General features: G+C 34.4%; 4 protein-coding genes across 4 annotated transcripts; 1 reads left to right on the forward strand and 3 right to left on the reverse strand.

The window, feature by feature from the left end:
• Window positions 1-47: 47 nt before the first annotated feature.
• Window positions 48-10,379, reverse strand: Snx17 (sorting nexin 17). The gene is made up of 9 exons (XM_076118844.1): window positions 10,140-10,379; window positions 9,654-9,843; window positions 8,959-9,313; window positions 8,720-8,882; window positions 5,512-5,736; window positions 4,759-4,914; window positions 4,194-4,343; window positions 1,858-3,270; window positions 48-732 (listed from the first exon to the last, which is right to left on the reverse strand). The coding sequence occupies exons 1-8, from the start codon at window positions 10,197-10,199 to the stop codon at window positions 3,124-3,126; spliced, it is 1,446 nt and encodes a 481-aa protein (XP_075974959.1). The 5' UTR covers window positions 10,200-10,379; the 3' UTR covers window positions 48-732; window positions 1,858-3,123.
• A 557-nt stretch (window positions 10,380-10,936) lies between these two features.
• Lis-1 (LisH and WD40 domain-containing Lis-1) lies at window positions 10,937-13,620 on the forward strand. The gene is made up of 6 exons (XM_076118904.1): window positions 10,937-11,185; window positions 11,261-11,571; window positions 11,693-11,909; window positions 12,139-12,271; window positions 12,579-12,743; window positions 13,258-13,620. The coding sequence occupies exons 1-6, from the start codon at window positions 11,130-11,132 to the stop codon at window positions 13,552-13,554; spliced, it is 1,179 nt and encodes a 392-aa protein (XP_075975019.1). The 5' UTR covers window positions 10,937-11,129; the 3' UTR covers window positions 13,555-13,620.
• Window positions 12,590-16,823, reverse strand: LOC142975814 (uncharacterized). The gene is made up of 9 exons (XM_076118891.1): window positions 16,192-16,823; window positions 15,709-15,739; window positions 15,454-15,569; window positions 14,465-15,175; window positions 14,304-14,393; window positions 14,081-14,215; window positions 13,853-14,001; window positions 13,703-13,773; window positions 12,590-12,727 (listed from the first exon to the last, which is right to left on the reverse strand). The coding sequence occupies exons 1-8, from the start codon at window positions 16,772-16,774 to the stop codon at window positions 13,720-13,722; spliced, it is 1,869 nt and encodes a 622-aa protein (XP_075975006.1). The 5' UTR covers window positions 16,775-16,823; the 3' UTR covers window positions 12,590-12,727; window positions 13,703-13,719.
• Window positions 16,769-19,236, reverse strand: LOC142975830 (uncharacterized). Its single transcript, XM_076118915.1, has 6 exons — window positions 19,003-19,236; window positions 18,615-18,715; window positions 17,466-17,600; window positions 17,252-17,378; window positions 17,050-17,116; window positions 16,769-16,940 (listed from the first exon to the last, which is right to left on the reverse strand). The coding sequence occupies exons 1-6, from the start codon at window positions 19,150-19,152 to the stop codon at window positions 16,822-16,824; spliced, it is 699 nt and encodes a 232-aa protein (XP_075975030.1). The 5' UTR covers window positions 19,153-19,236; the 3' UTR covers window positions 16,769-16,821.
• Between the last annotated feature and the right edge of the window lie 352 nt (window positions 19,237-19,588).

The following is a 19,588-nucleotide window of genomic DNA, read 5'->3' on the forward strand; positions in this document are numbered from 1 at the left end:
GTTGTATCACTCCTTTCAATTTTAAAGGTTCAAAGAAAAGCACAGAGTTATTTAAAAACTATTTTATTAAATTTACCAAGTACAAAATAATATAATAAATGTAGAATTAGAAGAATATAATAGGAGAATCATCAAAAAGAAGATATGGCAACAGAATATATTATGGCCGCTAAAAATAGGGCGGATTTAATTTAATGCTTTAATTACAGTAAATACAATACAGTGGTCCCTCAAAAATAACACGAATTTTCATAACAATAAATATACCTTGTAAAGTTAACGATTGGCATAATCATATATTTTGCTATGATCAATGTAGTAACTTCATAATTAAAATTACAATGAAGTATGGGTATTATGAGTAATAATAAAAAATGTGGGTGAAGAATGATTTGAGCAAACTAGGAATACCTACTATTTATTTTCATTTACATCATTACTATTTTCAATTTAAACTTGAAAATGTATCTGTGCCTAAAAGTCAATAACACAAATAACGAGTTAAACGACCAGAAATAATTTCAAAAGACGAATTCGAACAATCAAGTCTTAAAAGGCGGGAAGTTCAGCCTACAAAATAATGGTATCATTAAAAATAATAAAAACAGAAACGACGTAATTTGTTGCCTTCAGCACTACTTAATAGTATAACTAATGTATTTTTACATTATAGATCTTGGATAGTACAAAGTTCATATAAAAACACGAATGTACATGTGTACACTAAAGTACCTACTAGCAGTGGCGAAGGGTCAGTTTTTACAAAAGGTAAGCCGGAGCTATTAGTCATTGTCTAGGTATAATACCTACATATTATGTACATCGTAAGAATATCGACGTAAAATTCTGCATAATAACAATATGAGAGTATTATCTACATTCGACTACAGTCTCTTATTTCTCTCTCTACAGTCTAATAATACATAGGTACCTACTTACCATGCTACCTAATCATGCTTGTTTTGCATTAAGTTAATCTGTCTTCAGTATAGTAACACGTAGGTAACACAACAGCACATATTTGAGATAACGTATATCGAACGATTGATAATTGTCTCGCACTGGTTGTTTTATAACATATTATACAAGCAATTTAGAATGTATTCATCAACAATAAAATATCAAACACATTATGGATAAACGCAGAACACTTTAATAGAAATGAGTTTAACCTATAAATCTGACAAAATGAAAATTTACTCGAATAGAAACATGCAAAACAATTACTCTTTAATACACTGATACGTTCACAGTTATGCACAAACATTTAATAAGGAATAATGTTGTAATAAACACAAATATTCTAATTTGTTATAGAGCGCGCGAAAAAACAGTAAACAAACATAACCTAATGTCAAACTGGTGAACAATGTTGGACTCATACTTATATTTCGCCATCTCGCTCTTGCACGCGGCTCGCGCCGCGACAGAAACATGCGTAAGATCATGTGTCCGCCGCGGCGCGGCGGCGCGAGCGCTGTAGCGCGAGGCAACCCGCTCTTCCTCCGGCTTGCTCGCCACTATGCAGCGCGGTGTAAAGCGCGATCCAAAAGGTCGTAAGCGACATCGCCGCCATAGTTTTTATTGTACGCGATTCCCGATCAGCGCCTACGGTTTATTTCATTATTATTACTTCACGTTGCGTTTTAGCGGAGCGTTATTTTTGAAGGGTAGGCGTTTTCGTACTGTTTCGATTAGATTATTGATTCTAGTTAAAGATTTCGCTTTAAATATTGTTTATTATTAATTAATTGTGTATTATTAGGCAATAGTAAACAATTAATTTAACACTAATATTTAGTCTGTCCAGAAAGGGAAGCCGGTAGGAATCGAGTTGTATGGAGCCTTCGCCACTGCCTACTAGATAGTTGGAAACATCATTCATAATCACAATCGTAAAGTGAATAAGTACAGATGCACTACTGTACCATCTATGATCAACCAGGCAGTCGTGTTTATAGAGCAAGTTAAACAGTCTCTGTACTGCTTGCTACATGCATATTCATTACATTATACACACTATCGAGTAACAAAACCGATACTCGCTTGTTCTGTTTGTGCCGATCGGGTTCATCTACACATATTCGGTTTTGCTACCCGGCTAGCCCGATTAATGTCGAACCGAATATGTGTGTAGCAAGCCTGAGTCACCCGTGCGACTGACTACAAGTAGCGCATCCATACTTACTTCTTGACCGATAATATATGAGTTATAATTATTATTATCATCGTTTAGTTTACCTATTTTTATGACTACATGACTACTGTGATCGTGAAAAAATGCAACGATCCATTTCAGATCTATAGTACACTGTAAGAATGTATGGTTCAACATTTTTTCACTCAGATTCAGAAGAAAATAATGTAAGAGTAAATTTTAACAACTCCCAAATTGGTTTAATTTCAAAGTAAAAAAAAAGTATCACGTGTCTATCTCACGGGCTAGCCAATGGTCTTGATGGAAATGCAAATTTGCAGCTGTTATGATTTGCAGGGACTAGGAACATACGGAATACCTGAAGACAATCATTTAAGATACCATTTTTTCAGAGACATTGTGTTACAAATTACCGGTCTATTACAGATAGGCACTTACAAACAGTTAATAGAATTAAAGATTGAAAAGTGTAAATATAAACTTAATATACGCAAAATGGTAAAAGTAATGTAGTATACTAAAACTAGTAACGAAAATACGCCAAAAATAACGTAACACAGCTATCAAGTACTAGAGAGTGTTGTTAATCATTTGGCAAATAAAACAATAGTTTCAATAAACATACAATAATTAAATAAATGACAAATATTAACTCATGAGCAAAATTACATTTGTTACTTAGTAACTAAGTCATATACTTACATAATATGGCAAGTAGACTGTTCGATTGATATGACATACAATTTACATAAAACATCATAGCCAAGTATTTACTTAATTAATAGATATAATGTAACTTCTATCTATAAAGACAATTAGATCATTAAAAAATATTCTGTACAAATACGAAAAATGCAATATGTATACATTCTTTTACATTATATACATTGTTGGCAACTTTGTTTCCGAGTAATTAATTTTTCTTTGGAAAAATTCATTCGATTTAAATTCGTAGGAGGGGGACCTTATAGTTCCGCGTCTCCGATGGCCTCAAACGCGTTATTTTCAACATAATCTCTGCCCGACCTGAACGACACGGTGGCGAACTCTTGCGTCAACTTCTGTACTGAAAATATTTCTCTCGAACTGCCCGAATTGTACGAATCTCCATTCTGAAACGATAACAACGATACAGTTAATTTAGTTGATTAAAAAACCATTGTATAGGTAATGATACACGCGATTTTCAAATTACCAAACAGGTTAAGGTTGACTAGCAAGTTATAGTTAGTTGGCGTTGTGTAAACATTGCATAAGAATAAAAAATAAATATTATCAATATATACACCAATAGAGTAAGTAACCAGCTTAATTAGAAAAGACGGGGAGAACTTGCCATTTATTAAGAGACGAAAAGTTATATATGAGAAGATAGATAATATTGATATCCGATTACATAAATCTGTAATTATTTGTAGTTGTATAAATACACTAGCTCTTTGAACCACTGACCTAGTTAAAGCTAATAATGATTTAAATAATCACAAACTTGTAAGTATCGTGGCGATATTAAATACCTGTTGTACAAGTACATTAATGGCAGTTTAGTATAACGGTAAGTAGGTACAATGGATGTGATTTCCTTGTTTGAATTCGCTTTTAACTGTAATGCGAGTCTAATGCCCGGTTATATTCGTTATTCATTCAAACTGATTGCGGTTTATGACGTAGCAACATTGAATGCAATTTTAATTGATCAAATTATCATTTAGTACATACCTATAATTTTCGATCAGGGTTACATAATGATTACTTAAATAAACCGGTATTATGAAAGAGGATGGAAAGGTCAGGTCTTAGCCCAGCAATGGGAGCATAGTCTCGTCATAACGCTTTACATTTCCAGCTCACTCACAGAGTCCTCCCAAAATAAGAACATTGAGTCCGTTACTCTGAACCGGTGTGAATTGGAGACTTTCCATATCTTCAAGAACAGTTTTAAAGAATTTTGGCAAGGATTTATTACCATAATTTTTCTTCTAACATAATAATATACCCTAGTTAAAAGACTATTTTATGTTAATAAGTAACTCACGGTAGAGCTGAGGGTGTCGCTAGAGGAGGAGGGTGTGATGAGTTGGCTGGAGCCGTCGCGGCGCACGAACGTGAAGCTGCCGCGCTTCGAGTACTGCGGTGACGCCGGCCCCGAGCCCTCCTTCTGACGCATCAGCTCATCCACTATCGACTGAAATATAAAAACGGTTACATTTTAAGTAACAGTATTTCTTGGGTTTGGTACCCCAAAAAGTAAAATCAGAACCCTACTGAGACTTCGCTATCTGTCTGTTTGTCTGTCACCAGGCCGTTTCTTTGTTTGTTGTATCTAATAAACCGTGATAGTTCTGTTGCCGCTATACTGTAACATTATATTAATGCTATACGGCTATAATCAATCAGCTTGACTGATACTAGCTGAACTGACGAGTTGTTAAGGTACTTATAACTGTTAAGGCTAAGCTCAATACACAGATACTTTCTAAATAATCTCAAAAAATATCGTTATCATTAATCATTTAGCAAATAAAGTGGCTGTCAATTTTCAATTTAAGCATTTTGTTATTGAAACCTGCTCCACGTGTAAAATATAATGGCAATATTACCTGTAAACACACACTGATAAACGTTGCATGTTCCGTCCTCAAGGTTATCCATTTCAAATTGTCTTTACTAATGAGATATTCAAACGACAGCTCGAAGTTTCTGCTCGGGTCCTCTAGTAGCGGCCCGTGACCGTTTTGTGTTTGTGACCTTTCAATCTAAAACAATAAGATAGCATAAACGACTGGTAAAAAATGAGCGGTGCATTATGAACACAAAAAATACTGATTGATTGTTTCTTAGAAGTAAAATAAGACAGGTTTCCTTTTAAAATATATACCTATTTAAAATACTGAACAAATTAGTTACATTAATATGTCCATTAATCATAAAATTTATTAACAATTAATACCACTCCATTTTTTTACCATATTAGTAGTAACTAGTATAAACCAGTAGTGTTGTAAGTTATTTATGAGTTATTTGCTAGATGCCTTGTAATCCTGACAGTAGATAGGCAGTCTACTTCTTTAACTGCACGTTTGGCGCAGTGGTTAAAGTGGTCACCTCGCCAAAATAACCGTAGCGCCGCGTACGGCGGGTTCGAATCCCACCCGGGACAAATATTTGTGTGATGAGCCTGGATGTTAATTTATCAAAATAAGTATGTATTTAGAAGTATATAAGTATGTTTATCAGTTATTTGGTTACCATAGTACAAGCTCTGCTTAATTTGGAACCAGATGACCGTGTCCAAAAATATTTATTTACTATTTTTATTTATTCTTTTCAAAATATAACCGACTGCTACTTACAGTATGCAGAGTAGTGATCCTCCAACACCTCATCCTGGTGACTTTATACCGCTGTTCTCTGAAGGGCTGGTCGACGGTGGACAGCGTGAGTTCCTTGGAAGCCAGTGAGACACGCACCCGGCTGGTAGCGTCACCTCCGCCCCCCGATATGTTGGAGGTCTCCGTCACCGCCTCCCCGGCAGGCACCCGCCCGTAATGACGCAGACTTCTCGCTAACTCCACGTACTGAAATATGATACACGTAAAACCAATTGTTTGTTTACACAAAATTGTTTATTGGGTTTTTAACTTTGAAACTCAGCATTAGTCACGAAAGGGGCAGCATTTTTGGTGTTTGTATTACCAACGTGCTGAAATTCGTGGAATCAATTCCTACACGTACATAACAAAGTCTCATTAATGATACATTTAGGCCAAATGTTTAGAATTATTATGATATGTTTGGTCCACAAATAGTTGACTTGGGTTGTAAGTCCAATCAGGTCATTATTTGTAAAGACTTCTACGAAGACCACGAAGGCAAATTTATCTTAGTTCGGGAGTTTTCTTTTTGTGATAAACAAGGAAAGTCATTTTCGAGTTTTTATCATATTCTATTTGACCTACACAATGTATGATCATATTAAAGGATACATTGCAAATTGGGCAATTAGTGGAGAGCGTCCGATTTCGGAATGACCTTTGAATGCCTAAGTAACAATAAACTGCGGTTCGTGTTTCAGGCAATATTTTAAGCTGTTGGTTATAATTACATACAATGGTATTTTTATGATAATTAAGAACAACCTGAGATCTTGTTTGTTTGGAAATGAGAGGAACAAACTTGTCGGTGCTAGACTACTAGAGTTAACTGCCCCTATGAGAATCAGACGACTTGCTAACCGACTGTCTGTTACTGACGCAATTGACCAAAAGTGTAGATACGCACATTTCCAATTTGGTACAGGCAGCTAACTAAAAGTTGCCTTTTGAGAAGGATAACTAATTTTATAAAATTAAATGCTAACGTTTAGATATTTCGACGATTAAATGTATGTTATTCTATCATGCTAAGACTACCGAACGGACTATGGTGTAGACGCACAGTAAAGATGATTTATACCTAACCTGGAATTGAGATGTATCTCGCAAATCTTTCCGCATGACTAAAATCGCGGGCATCATCTAGTACAATCATCTATTTGAAGTTACAATAATATTGCAGCTAGTTCTGATGCGAATAGTAACGGGGTTCTTCGCACTTGATCATTGACATTCAAACGATTACGTAAGTTCGTAACCATGACCAATGCAATAGTCTATACGTCAGTGTTCAAGGAATATGTCCCTAACATGACCGCATTTATTCCAGTCACCTACATTACGTATTGACAAGGCCGGGTCAAGCGTTAGTAGTCGGATAGATTCAGGTTTTTTTACGTAGAAAAAAATTGCATAGGTAACTCGACTAGTCTTTGGGAGAAGAATATCATGATTATTTGGACTCGTAAACCCGGTAGGTACCTATTCATGAACTAAGTAGGTAGGATCATTTTGAAAGCAGATGTATTACAACCCATTTGCCGATTAACACGTAAAGCAGGGTATTAAACCTGTGCTTGCAACTTGATATTATCTTTTAATACGGATCGAAGCGCACTCGCATATTAGCACGAAAAAAGATTTGTTTGCAGAGTTATATTACAGTTTCGGCACGTTTTCCTTAACAACATATTATAAACACACACGATATTTCCTGTTCATTTGTGATTTTTTTATGATTACCGTAGCAGGAAACGATCACGAATTGCTTTACAAAACATGAAAAATCATACACACGCTGTAAAACCAAAACAAATGACTTTGTTATTGCGGGAATCAAACTCAACATGCGACCTTTGCGGTGGTGGATTAGATAGCGAAACTATTGCTTTCAAGTCTTGAACAGCTACAACGTTTTAAATAATACTTTTGCTGTAAGATAGAGCAGATTGCTGAACAACATATCTTTTATCCAAAACCCTTATGAGATCGGGATTTACATTCTACGCGAAAGAAGTCGCGGGTAAAGCTAATAATAAAATATATACAGCGCTGCATAGTTTACTTGTAAATCGACATAGTAACAATATATTACAGAATTTGAGAGAGCACTAAAAATCTGCGACTTGTGCAGGTATGATTCATAAACTACCTACAGTGTGCACTTTTAAAAGATAGTCATCGATGAGTGTCGATGACATAATCCTCTCGCGTTTATTGACTAATTCAATACTAACATGGCATTATCTGGCAAGTGATAAACCTTTACTTCATTCATATAAATAGAATCTCATTACTATGTTAGTGACAGAGTTATAAGGCTGGCAACTGACTGTTGACCTCCGCAACGAGGATATCAAGTCGGCATGATTATAGGCCGACTCTAACTCATTGAGAAAAGTGCTAATACTCGCCCCCAATTGCGCGCCACTCAAGCTTTGAAGTAGATACAATAACGATTGTTTGGGAGACATTCTTCCAAACTGCCGTAACTTAGAAACAAAAGGGTCAAAGCAATGACTACAGATTATAATCTATGACTTCTGAAAAATTGGCTCGATTTTTAATAATGAATATCGCTAGAACATTCATACAAGTAATTTTTAGGACCCTATTCTATTTTGCGCCAGATCGTTTCGGCGATTTTCGCATAGATCCGCTTACTATATAATGAGTTTAATTTCTACTTATAATAATAATATTCTCTTTGCATGTCCATTACATTCATCGGTCAATGAAATAATCAACATCCAACACTTCAAGTGCAACATAAACAAGCATAATCAGTGTGGATAGTTTTTCAATAATGAACTGATAAACACTATTTACATTAAGTACAATGATTTATAAAATGCATTGCTCTGTATGCATACATTCCTTGTAGATAAATATGTTGGAAATAGATTCATTTTGTATCCTTGTGTAGGATGGGGTCATAGGGCAATATCACTTGACTTCTTGTGCCCAAACTCTGATTGGTAATGATAAGTAGCTGTGTTGTGTAATGTAGGCACCTACTTTATATTTTGATGTTTGTAAAACAGTCACAACTCATGTACTAGATATTGTTCAATAGAAATGGGACTTTTTAATATAATATCATGTATGTTATGTCTACTTATTTGATATAAGTTATCTGTTTTTCTTATCATATTTTGTAGTACATACTTATGACAATCTTACCTACCTCTCTCTTTTGTTTCTTAGATTCATGTGTGGCCAGTATTTCCTTAGTTTGTGGATCAGCTGTTATCCATCCCAGGTCCAAGTCTTCTATTATCTGCAGGTACAATAAATCTAATGATACTCTGTCTATCATTAGGTCTACATCATAACAAGGGTCCCAGTAACTGAAACAGATATGACTTGTTATAATATATTTCATATAATAGAATTAAATATAGAAATTGTGTTACACAAACATACCTTTTCCTTAACACAATTTTATCTTCCGGCCGGACATACTTTTGAGATATGTAAGGAGATTCATAGTCTTCCAATTTTTTTAATGCTGGCTGGCCATCTTTTGCACAACTCCAATTAAAAAGGTAAAGTGAAAAATATTTCACAAGTTCTTTAGGAAGATTGATATGTGAACACGCAATATCTAATATAGTATTTGATGAGTCAATGGAAGACACTGATAGAGGTATTCTGTATCCATTCATCAATAAAATTTCAATTTCTACTTCGTGCATTTTAATACCATGTGTTTCTTGTTGAGCAGTGAACAGGAATGTTACTAGAAGGTCAGAGCTTGTGAGCTGAGGATTCTGGCCAACTAAAAAAAGAGGTTGAATATTATCTTATGTTACCAGTAACATCTGAATGTCATAATGATGATTCATAAAACTTTTATCATAATTCCACTATCATATTGTGATTAAACATTGTATTACACACTTTTTTCATGCTACATGACCTCAGAGCTAGGTTCAACAAAATGTAGTAATAAAAATTAAATTCATTTGCTACTAAAATATAGTTATGTGTATGAATAAACTACATTTTAATAATAACAATTTTTATGATCATTATAAAGTAAACTAACTTGCTAGACCAGTATTAATTACAAAAAAGCAATTATTCATTTTAATTGAGTAATTAATTAAAGTGATTACCTAGTTGCATGTATTTTTCCAATAACACTCTCCTTTCTTCTAGCTGAGAACTAGTGAGGAACAATTTTTTTGGTGGGAACTGTGGTAGTTTAACATAAGGATTTTGTGCTTGTAGTTGTTCGTGAAGGCTGAGCAGCTGTTTGTAACGAGCTGTGCAGTGGAAGACACCGTCAATGTGTATATTGTAGCCCTAAAAGAAAAAAAAGAAAAATATATACTGATTTGTTTCAACAATTACACATTCATAAAAATTATAAGTTCAAAAGTGCAAGGGGAATATAAAATACTTTTTATTTTGTCAACACAATAACATTTTGCTATATGAATATCCACTTGCTAGTACTTTGCCTTGACAGAAACAAGAATTAGATACTGTCAACACAAAATCATCAAAACAATGTTATTGAAATATATTTACAAACATTACATTGTTTATTTGGATACTTAAATATGATTGTATGGAAAGTAATAAATAAGTTACATTACCGTGTAAGAGATTCCATTGTCGTCGTGAAATTGTTGCGAATCGGGAATGGAAAAATGCATTTTTATGATAGCTATGAATGCATAATCCTTTTCCAGAAGTAACTGTTTCTAAAGTTACTTAATTGATATTAACATTAACTCTTGCGAATAAGAAACTTAATCAAATCTCCCCCTTTATATTTTGATTAAATTTATCCAAAACACTAACTTTCCCATTCTATTCCAGACACAGACTAACACAATATTTGACATTTAATGTGGAATCGATTTGGGCGGTAATCGATTACATCAATAAATTCTATAAAGAGTAAAAATCACTACCTAGTACTTTAACATTTACTACTGAATCATTTTATCTTATTATATAGCAAACAATTATTGTAATTCAGAATTACATTTAAAATTAATATAATGAAACTTGGACAATGTTGCAAAGTAATTGTACATAATTATGAATGAAAGTGTCCCGCTACGATTTTTTTAGGGGTGCCAGTTCTTCCCACAAACGAATAATTATAATCGGTTTAAATCGGCTTGTTACTGAATATCAAATAAATTCTTCCTTTTATAATTATAGCAGTGTTAATTATAGCTGAGAAGTATAAGCTAATACCTACCTCAATTTCCAGCTAATCCTCTTCATCCGTCTTTTGTATTCTTCCCTTTGAATATGTATTGCATATATAATATTTATTTAAATAGTTCAACGAAACAAAATGATTCCCCAATAATCGGATTTTACAGTGTTTCTCGTGTCTAGCGGTGACATTTATATATTATAATGTCACTTGGTCATTTGTCATCTGTCAGTGTTGTTTTGGTTTGATTTGCTTAAATTTAGCAAATCATCGGCTCGAATTCTCATTGCATTTTGTTATTTCAATAGACTTATTATAAATACATCTGATATATATATTAACTTAGACCAGATAAAAGTCCAATATATTGCTGTAATTTATATATCCATAGGTTGTTAGCATTTGCTGCAAAATGTCCAACCAAATACCGGTAGTAACTATTCAAAGTGATTGGAATGATGTTGTAAGGTAGATACACTTCTTACTAGCGTATACAACATAGTTACACCATATTATATTCTTCAAAACTTATTGCTTTTCCAGGTTGCCTAAAGGTGAAGCATGGATATCTTCTAAAATACTCAATCATAACAGTATCCACGATAAGATTTTGACGACTTTGAGCGATGGAAAAGTAAAAATAAACTTCTCAGACAACTATCAGTATGTGTCCAGTAACCCTTTATGTTTGGTTGTGAAGCATGTGGCTTCTGGACTCAGGGTTGCCTTTGTAGCACCTTCCAAAGCTCACAAGATACACAGCAAGGCAGTTCTCTCTGTATCTGTAGCTGAAAACGCACTGGCTGTGTCTTCATGTGAAGAAGACAAACTCTTAGTATGGGATACTAGAACAAGTAATTTTACATATTAATACTTAATTGGTAAAAAAAAATATAAAAAAAAGTTCACAAAGGAATTTAACATAGTATAGTTTATGGTTTCAAAAAATCACACTGTGTACTCTATGTTTGCTAGGTGAAGTGATCCTCAATCTAAAAGGCCATGGAGGTCCAGTATACAAGTGTAGATACTTTCCATCTGGGGTAGTGGTCCTGTCTGCTGGAGCTGATGGTTCCTGCAGGATCTGGTCAGCTGAGACTGGCATCAACCCTGTCACATTGAAGGGACACTCTATGGCTGTCTGTGATATTGCTATTGTGGAGAGAGGAAGGAATGTTGTGTCTGTTAGCAAGTGAGTTCTCACATTTAAATAGGTACCTATATGTATTTTGCTTTAGCCAATGAGAAGGTCTCCATCATTTTATGTTATAGTTCTACAAAAGACTTAAATCCTTGTCCATAGCTATGCTTTAGGTGTTCTCCATCTGTGGCCAGTTCAGTAATGGTAGTCAAAATAAAATGAAATAAATAATATGAAATTCTTCTTTATTTAAAAAAAATGAAATGTATTTTCTTTGCAGAGATGGTTCTGCAAAACTTTGGGATGTGGGAGAAGCAAAGTGCTTGGCTAATATAATAGCAGAATTACCACAGATTAACTGCTGTACTATTACCACAACTAATGATGAAGTTGAAGTAGAGAATGAGAGAGAGGTAATGTTACTGTCACATTATACTAGCTTACTAAATCATCAGATTTTCCATGAAGTACTTCTGAAAGCCAACATTGCATATTAATTTAGTGGACAACTTTTGACCACTATTGTACTAAATGTTTGCTTTATCACCAACATTACGGTTTTAATAGTTTTTAAAATTGAACTAAAAAAAAAATCCTTTGGCTGGCCCAAAAAAATGGGCTCAGTTAAAATGAAATCAAATTGTTACAATTAAACACTGTTTATTTACGAAAATACAAAACGAAGCACAATTAAACCATCAAAATTATTCTACATTCCAGATTGGGACTAGTAACAAGCTGCTAATAGTTGGATGTGAGACTGGACTTGTTGTTTGTGCACATGTGGCGAGAAGAGAGCTCATCTTCAGCAAACAACTTGACTCTGCTTGCAATGCTGTTACTGTTGTAGAACAGAGCATTATCGTAGGCTGCAGCAATGGAAAGGTAAATATTATTGTGCACAAGAATTGTGTAGTTGCCTGGGTTAACGAAAAACTACTAAACTCGTACTCGTAAAAGGTTCATCTTAAATGCTCAGGCTATGTAGCTTTTTTCGTAAATAATGTTGATCTTGTAATTATTACAGACTGAAACATTTTATTAGACATTCATTTGATATCAACGAAAATCTGCAATAGTGACGTCACTACGTCGTATTTCTATACTAAAATGTGTTTTTGACATTTCATAAAGAGTCGCTGATTTGACTGGTAGGCAACTACCGTATTCTATACATCATACAATACTGAGCTGTGGATGAGCTTACTCATTCAAAATGCCCCATCTCCGACTTGTACGCGATGCGTTCGGTCTACGACCTTTTGTCGGCGTATTATCAGCACTATTTAAAAGTATTTAAATTGCTATTGAAATATTAAAGTTATAGTTAGGAACAGTTACTTCTGAGCATGCATGGTCTTTATAAATAGATACATAAGACACCATTATCACATTTCAGGTGGTACAACTAGACATCCGAAATGGCTCTATTCTAAAGGAATGGCATGAATCAGCCAACCCAGTACTGAGTGCAGCGGCTCTACCAAATCACACATTTATTGTGGGTCGTCAAGATGGCACTTGTACAGTTTTTTCGACATTAGAAACATACAGTATGTTACGAGTACAGTTAACAGGATCGGATTGTGATGGTATCAGGGATCTATCTTTTAACGGCAAGTGGGTGTTCGCGGGATGTCGAGACTCCTATGTACGGAAATACGATTTCAATCAAATTAATGTCCACTTTAAATGACGGCACTTGTAATTATGCTATGTAATCTATGTTTAAGTTTTAATATAGTCATTTGTTTAATAGTGAGTTGCATTTTGAATATAACTCGCGCGTAAATAGAGTATCCTTTTTGCACTAGTAATGTTGCCATATTAAAAATATTACTTACTGTTGATTTTCGGTTTGTTAATTAATTCTAGTTTTGCAAGCACACTTGGAAGTGTGTTTTGATGAAGCAATCTGAAACAAAAAGGTAGTGTGCTTATAATTTTTTCGATTACCTACTTCTAGATTTAATCTTATTAAGACCTAGACCTACCTTAAAACTTCTATATTGTTGAAACACTTCAAACTTTTTATGTGTACGCATGTTAATTCTTCTTAGAAAATCTGCATCAGCAGTTATGTTTTGTTGTAATTTTACCCACTTTTTCGAATATTTTTGTTTAGGACACTTACAAGTTCTATCTGCAAGTAAGTTAATCAGTAGTTACACACTTAATTAAGCGGCAAGTCAGACAACATAATTACTTATAATTTAACATACTTTTTCTGAACAAACAGTCAATCTCGTTACTGGTTTTTCGTAACCAATCTCTCCAAATTTCGAGATTTTTAAAACCAACATCTAAATCCTCGCACCATTTCCTTATGTGACTTGATGTCAATTCAATTGGCTTTCCTGAAAATAAGAAAACTATTTATAGAGGCTATTGAGAGTTAAGTTTGGTACATCTCCATACTTAACTATATTTTTCTTATTTGCTTACCTTGTTCTGCTAAAAGCATGGAATCTTCACTAGGTTCGCCGTGTGCATTTACTTGTGTGATCCATGAGGGCGCTCCCTGGAGTTCGACTTCTGTAAATATTTATAATTAATGTTGTAAATAGTTAAGTTTCCAAATCTTTTGTATCTTAGTAGGTACTTACTCCAGTCCCGAATTTTCTGTGTTTCTTTCTGCGGTGGGATTCTTACATTTTCATCAAAACCTTCATCTGCCGGCCTTAACTCTAAAGTAACAAAATCTTGAGCCGTTTCTAACTCTTTTTCTTTGGTTGTTTTCCTTTGTTTGTCTGTTTTAATTTTACTAAGGTCATGTAATTCTAGTGTTTTCTCAATGCTTACTAATTCAGCTTGTTCAAGTTCTTCCCCGGTTAGCAGCGGCTTTTCGTGGCTTTGCAAGATGCTTAAGAGCGAATGGATATATTGGTTTTCTGCTATATCTATAGGTAGAGTTTCTTCGGTTTTTATTTTCTCTTTTGGTACTTCACTTATTTTATCTGATTCTTGAATTCCTGCTCCTGCGTCAGGAGTTTTTTCTTCAGCTGTAATGACATCTGCCGGTGTTATTTGATTTTCTGTTTCTTTCGATTCAGTAGTTACGTTAGATTCAATTTTAGGTGACGATTTGTTTTCATCATCGATTCCCACTGTAGCTTCGTCTCGTATTTTCGTAACGTTTTTATCTTGTAATTTAATATTTTCTTCAGCTATGCTAATGTGATCTGCTTGGGACGGTGTTGTATATTTTTCGTCAACTTCAGAAAGTTTTCCTAGAGATGAAATGGATTGGGTAACACTTGAGCTCGGCTTTAGCGCATCTTGTGCCAAAGCATCGGGCCATACTTCGTCGGCATCACCTATAAGTAAAAGAAAACAACAAAGAACATGTACATTTTTTTCATTAATGATATCTTTATATATATAATTCTTCTGTAAGTGTGTATGTCACTGAACTTCTCTTAAACGACTGCACCGATTATGATCAAATTTTTTGTGTGTGTTCAAGGGGATCTGAGAATGGTTTAGATGATTTAAAATTTTCAAATTAAAGTCGTGTAGACAGGACAACGTCTGTCGGGTCCGCTAGTCAATATATAAGTATCTAGGTTTGATAGCAAGAGTAACAGTTACTTACTTAATAGATTCGGGTTGGGTGGACCAAATATTACGCTGCGTTTATTATTGTCATGTCCTAAGCTGAGTTGACTCTCGTTTAGAGCATTTTCTCTTTCTTGTAGGGTGGCTTTTATACTGTGGACAAAGTTAATATCTGTTGTATTTATGTCGGAATGAGATGAAAGAATAATTCCATAGTTATCCAATTACTAATGTATATATTTAAGAAACGAATTTATTTTTGGAAGGTTTAAAGAAGTAATATTATAAATACCTTATTTCAGAAAGTAGATGCTTTTCTTTTACTGAAATTAAAAATACACACATGTAATTTTTTTACGGTAAGTAGTTTTTATATTGTAATTTGAGTAGACTAATGTAGGAAAGGTGAATATAGTCTTTTTTTAATCCATTAAAATTCCTGTTCCACTGCTGGGCAAGGGTCTCTTTTCGAACGCGGGAGAGGGTTAGGCCTTGAGTCCATCACAAGGCCAAGTGCGACTTGGGGACTTTGCATGCCCTCGATAAATGTATTAAACAAATATAAGGTATGCAAGGACATTTTACGTAATGTGTCGCTGTTACCTTCATTAAATTGCTCATAAAGTTTTTACTTGCTAGGTAGAACGTTACAAAAAATCACATTTATTTAAGCTTGATCTGGAATCGAATCCAGACCATATTAAATAGACAATCAGTTAAAAATCACGAGGGATTATCAGCTAATTAATATCGAGAAAAAAAATGAAAAAATTACCCATTTCTGTACTAGAAAACGTAACTTTTTTGCTCCAGTCACTCACATTTGAATCACTATCGTTTTGACGATTTAGGTCGAGGTTTCCTTCTTTTGAAGGCATTTTATTTAACCCTCCGTTGTCATCGACTTCTTTTATTTCATTTTCCTCATTACTTTCACCTAATTCAGGCCCACTTTCAACTACATTCTGATCTACAATAAGGTCGTTTTCATTAGGAGCTTCCACTTCTGTGGGTTGGTCAGTATCAATGGGTACATTTTCTTCAGCAATTTCTGTTTTATCGTCTAACAAATCGTCCACTTTTTCATCGAGATCGATATCGGTTAATTGATCGCCACTTGGTAAAGATTTATCCTTTTGTATATCTTCATCGGAGTCTTTAATAATATTGTCAATAATATTATGAATTTCACTTTGGAGGTATTCTTCATCTGTGCATAAAGTATTGATTATATCAGTAAGTTCTTTCCTGAAGTGTTCACTGTCTGTTAATTTAGCTTCAATTGGTTCCATCGCTTTTATCTCATGGATGGATTCTGTTGTTTCTTCAGAGCTGCTAGACTCATCTTCGATATACATGAAAGATGGGTATGGTGCGCAGGTGTTCTGAAATTTTAATATGTAGGTTAAATCTCTAGATTGCACATAGATGTAATAAATACTGTAGGTATTTGGAAACTTACCAGTACACAATTAACTACGTCATCAAGGAAATCTAGAACAGGTCCCTCTTCCTCCTCTAGATCTGTAAAAAATATCCTTTTGAATGAAGTGCATTAGATATTGGAGTATTTTTAAATATTGTAGAGGGGCTAAGTGTAAAAAAATCTGAGTTTAAAATTGTTTTCTCCCACCTCTCAAATCCTGTTCCAATTTTTTGTATTCGTAGTCCTGTAGAATATCTAATATCCATACCGTAATCTGTAAAAAATAAAGACTTGTTTTTTGTATGATTTGGTTAGCTGGGGCAACTTAGCTACACAATGTTGAACTTACCATGACTACTAAAACGAGCTTTAACTGCTTTCTCAGGAGGACTTATACAAAATTACTTACTTTCTTAATTACGTGGTTCCGTATAGATCTACATTTATACAGCTTTTCTTTCTCTTTACGAGAATATTTCCGAAAGTTAGTAATTCGGTCTACATCATCCGCGACAACTCTGGCTAATTTTTGCAGGCTGAAAAGTGTAAAATAATATTACTTCGTTCGTTTACTACTATAACGATGAGATTCTAATACACTCTATAACAATAATGGTACTAACTCATCATTTAATAACAAATTTAACGGCTTTGATAGTTTCCTTAGAACTTTATTCGCAAATATAACACATAACGTTTTGTTGTCTGCATATTGTTTAGGCGTATTCAGGCTTAATTTGTTGATAGTCTTCTTGGACCTGAAATTACGAAGCTTTTAGTTCAGAAATAAACTTAAGACCTAAGAATTTGTTCATGGATATATCACTACATAGTATAAAACAAAGTCGCCCATTTTGTCTGTAGTCCCTTCGTATGCATAAAACTTTTAAACTACGCAACGGATTTTGATGCGGTTTTCACTAATAGAAAGAGTATTTTCTCCGACAGGTTTTTATATATAATTGAAATACATTGAAACTATATTAGCTGAGTTATAGCGATTTATGTCCAAGAAGTCAGAAAAAAAATCTAATTGAAGATTGCATTTGTGCGTGCGCCGCTTATACCGTTGGATACAAGTAAGAACAATGTATAGCAAAAACATTGGTCTTTATTAGTTCTACAAAAAAGTCCGCGATGACATATATCCAGCTTTTTTATTTAAGTCACAAAAACTACTTTTCTGTATTAAAAAAACATTTAATTCGTTGGGTGATGTTTAACTGGTGATATAACCAATAATACATATATCCTTATCAAAATAAGTAAGTTCATCATCACGAGCATTTAATTTAGATTATTTTTGCAGTTTACAGTGTGTTATTTAGACATATAGTTTAGGAGATATCACGATATTAGTATTGCGGCACGGTACGGGCCGGCCGCGGCGGCGGGGGTAGCGTCCTATTAAAAAGTAGGTACTACGACTTTGATCTATACATATAAGACAAAAAAAAATCTGTACATTACTTAAATATTTTTTCCAAAAACTGATAGGGGGGGCGATCAAAGAAGAGTCACAGAAACCAAAAAACATTTTAATATTTTAAACGCGGTTAAGGGAAAGAGAAGTTATTGTGAATTGAAAATTAGTATCCAATATGTGTTGGTGCGTTGACTGTATTTGTCGAAGTAGCGGGATACACGCAAACGAAGTTGCGCGGGTCAGCTAGTTGTGTATATAAGATAAATTTATATTGGTCTAGAAAGTTTTTATATAGATTGACATTTACAGGATCGTTTATTAATATCTAGGTATTAATGATAGCTACCTCTTAGCTGGTTGACGTTTTTGGTTTTGAAAGCAACGGATAGCCTCCGGTATTTCCACAATCGGTCGCTGATCCAAAACATGTTGCTTCAATCGGTCTACCTAAAGAGTTATAAGAAGAAATTATAATGACTTTTCGAAGTATGTGTGTATTAAAAATATTTATCACTTGCTCCAACGGCGAAGAAAAACATCGTGATGAAACCTTGCATACCTGAGAGTTCTTTAGAACAGATTTTGAAGGTATACACAATCCCCAACCCGCACTTGGCCAGCGTAGTGGACTCAAAGCCTAACCACTCCTTCATTACGGGAAGAGACCCTTGCCCAGCAGTGGGACATGGGTAAGATGTATATGTATGTAGGTAAGTAATATAGATAATATCTACCATATATCCAGGTAATAAATACGATTTGTGTCTCCAAGTATCTAGACAGTGTCTTTTGGTCGGAACAGCCAACTCAGCGATCCTCATTGGACATCTTTCCTTCTCAGACGGAACTCTTAATCTTATTCTTGAACGCTTTGCTCTTTTCATTGACGATGAAACTCTAGTGGAAAATGGTGTAATCGGCCAGTTACTGCATCCACATGGACTTTCTTTCCTTGAAAGTGGTTCAGCCTTCCTAGAATAGTTTAAATCGTGTTTATGACTCCTACTAAAGTTACTGTTTAACAACGGCAGTAGCAGGTAGCCAGTATACATGCTACGAAACTAAATGGTGAGTGATTTGCAGTCCCCTTCAGTGGAGACGCGCCCTTAACAAGGGAGGCCTAGTATACCATTTAATAATAAAAGCCCCGAAAAGATGATGTAATCGACACAATTTATAAGTCCTTAATAATGCACTAGTCTTACTGTACCCAAATAAATTGACAGTTGGATTAATGGACATCTAATGTGTACTTAATGGGCGATTAAATATTTGAAACAGTAGTCTTACTACCTACCTTCTATGACGTTTATGGGTGTT

This window comes from Anticarsia gemmatalis, chromosome 1 (assembly GCF_050436995.1).
Source record: "Anticarsia gemmatalis isolate Benzon Research Colony breed Stoneville strain chromosome 1, ilAntGemm2 primary, whole genome shotgun sequence".
In the NCBI taxonomy this organism is placed as follows: domain Eukaryota; kingdom Metazoa; phylum Arthropoda; class Insecta; order Lepidoptera; family Erebidae; genus Anticarsia; species Anticarsia gemmatalis.

What these genes read in the sequence shown, in the direction of transcription:
- Snx17 (XM_076118844.1), bottom strand. Translation starts at nt 10,199, where the DNA reads ATGCATTTTTCCATTCCCGATTCGCAACAATTTCACGACGACAATGGA. An exon ending in GGAAAAATACATGCAACTAG is followed by an intron (nt 9,314 to 9,653) that starts GTAATCACTTTA and finishes CTCTTTTTTTAG; the next exon opens with TTGGCCAGAATCCTCAGCTC. An exon ending in CTAAGAAACAAAAGAGAGAG is followed by an intron (nt 5,737 to 8,719) that starts GTAGGTAAGATT and finishes ATCATATTTCAG; the next exon opens with TACGTGGAGTTAGCGAGAAG.
- LOC142975830 (XM_076118915.1), bottom strand. Translation starts at nt 19,152, where the DNA reads ATGAAAAGAGCAAAGCGTTCAAGAATAAGATTAAGAGTTCCGTCTGAG. An exon ending in ATTTATTACCTGGATATATG is followed by an intron (nt 18,716 to 19,002) that starts GTAGATATTATC and finishes ATAACTCTTTAG; the next exon opens with GTAGACCGATTGAAGCAACA. An exon ending in AATTTGTTATTAAATGATGA is followed by an intron (nt 17,379 to 17,465) that starts GTTAGTACCATT and finishes TACACTTTTCAG; the next exon opens with CCTGCAAAAATTAGCCAGAG.
- LOC142975814 (XM_076118891.1), bottom strand. Translation starts at nt 16,774, where the DNA reads ATGTATATCGAAGATGAGTCTAGCAGCTCTGAAGAAACAACAGAATCC. An exon ending in CATCTACTTTCTGAAATAAG is followed by an intron (nt 15,570 to 15,708) that starts GTATTTATAATA and finishes CTTTGTCCACAG; the next exon opens with TATAAAAGCCACCCTACAAG. An exon ending in TGACTGTTTGTTCAGAAAAA is followed by an intron (nt 14,002 to 14,080) that starts GTATGTTAAATT and finishes ACTTACTTGCAG; the next exon opens with ATAGAACTTGTAAGTGTCCT.
- Lis-1 (XM_076118904.1), top strand. Translation starts at nt 11,130, where the DNA reads ATGTCCAACCAAATACCGGTAGTAACTATTCAAAGTGATTGGAATGAT. An exon ending in AATGTTGTGTCTGTTAGCAA is followed by an intron (nt 11,910 to 12,138) that starts GTGAGTTCTCAC and finishes TTTTCTTTGCAG; the next exon opens with AGATGGTTCTGCAAAACTTT. An exon ending in TAGGCTGCAGCAATGGAAAG is followed by an intron (nt 12,744 to 13,257) that starts GTAAATATTATT and finishes ATCACATTTCAG; the next exon opens with GTGGTACAACTAGACATCCG.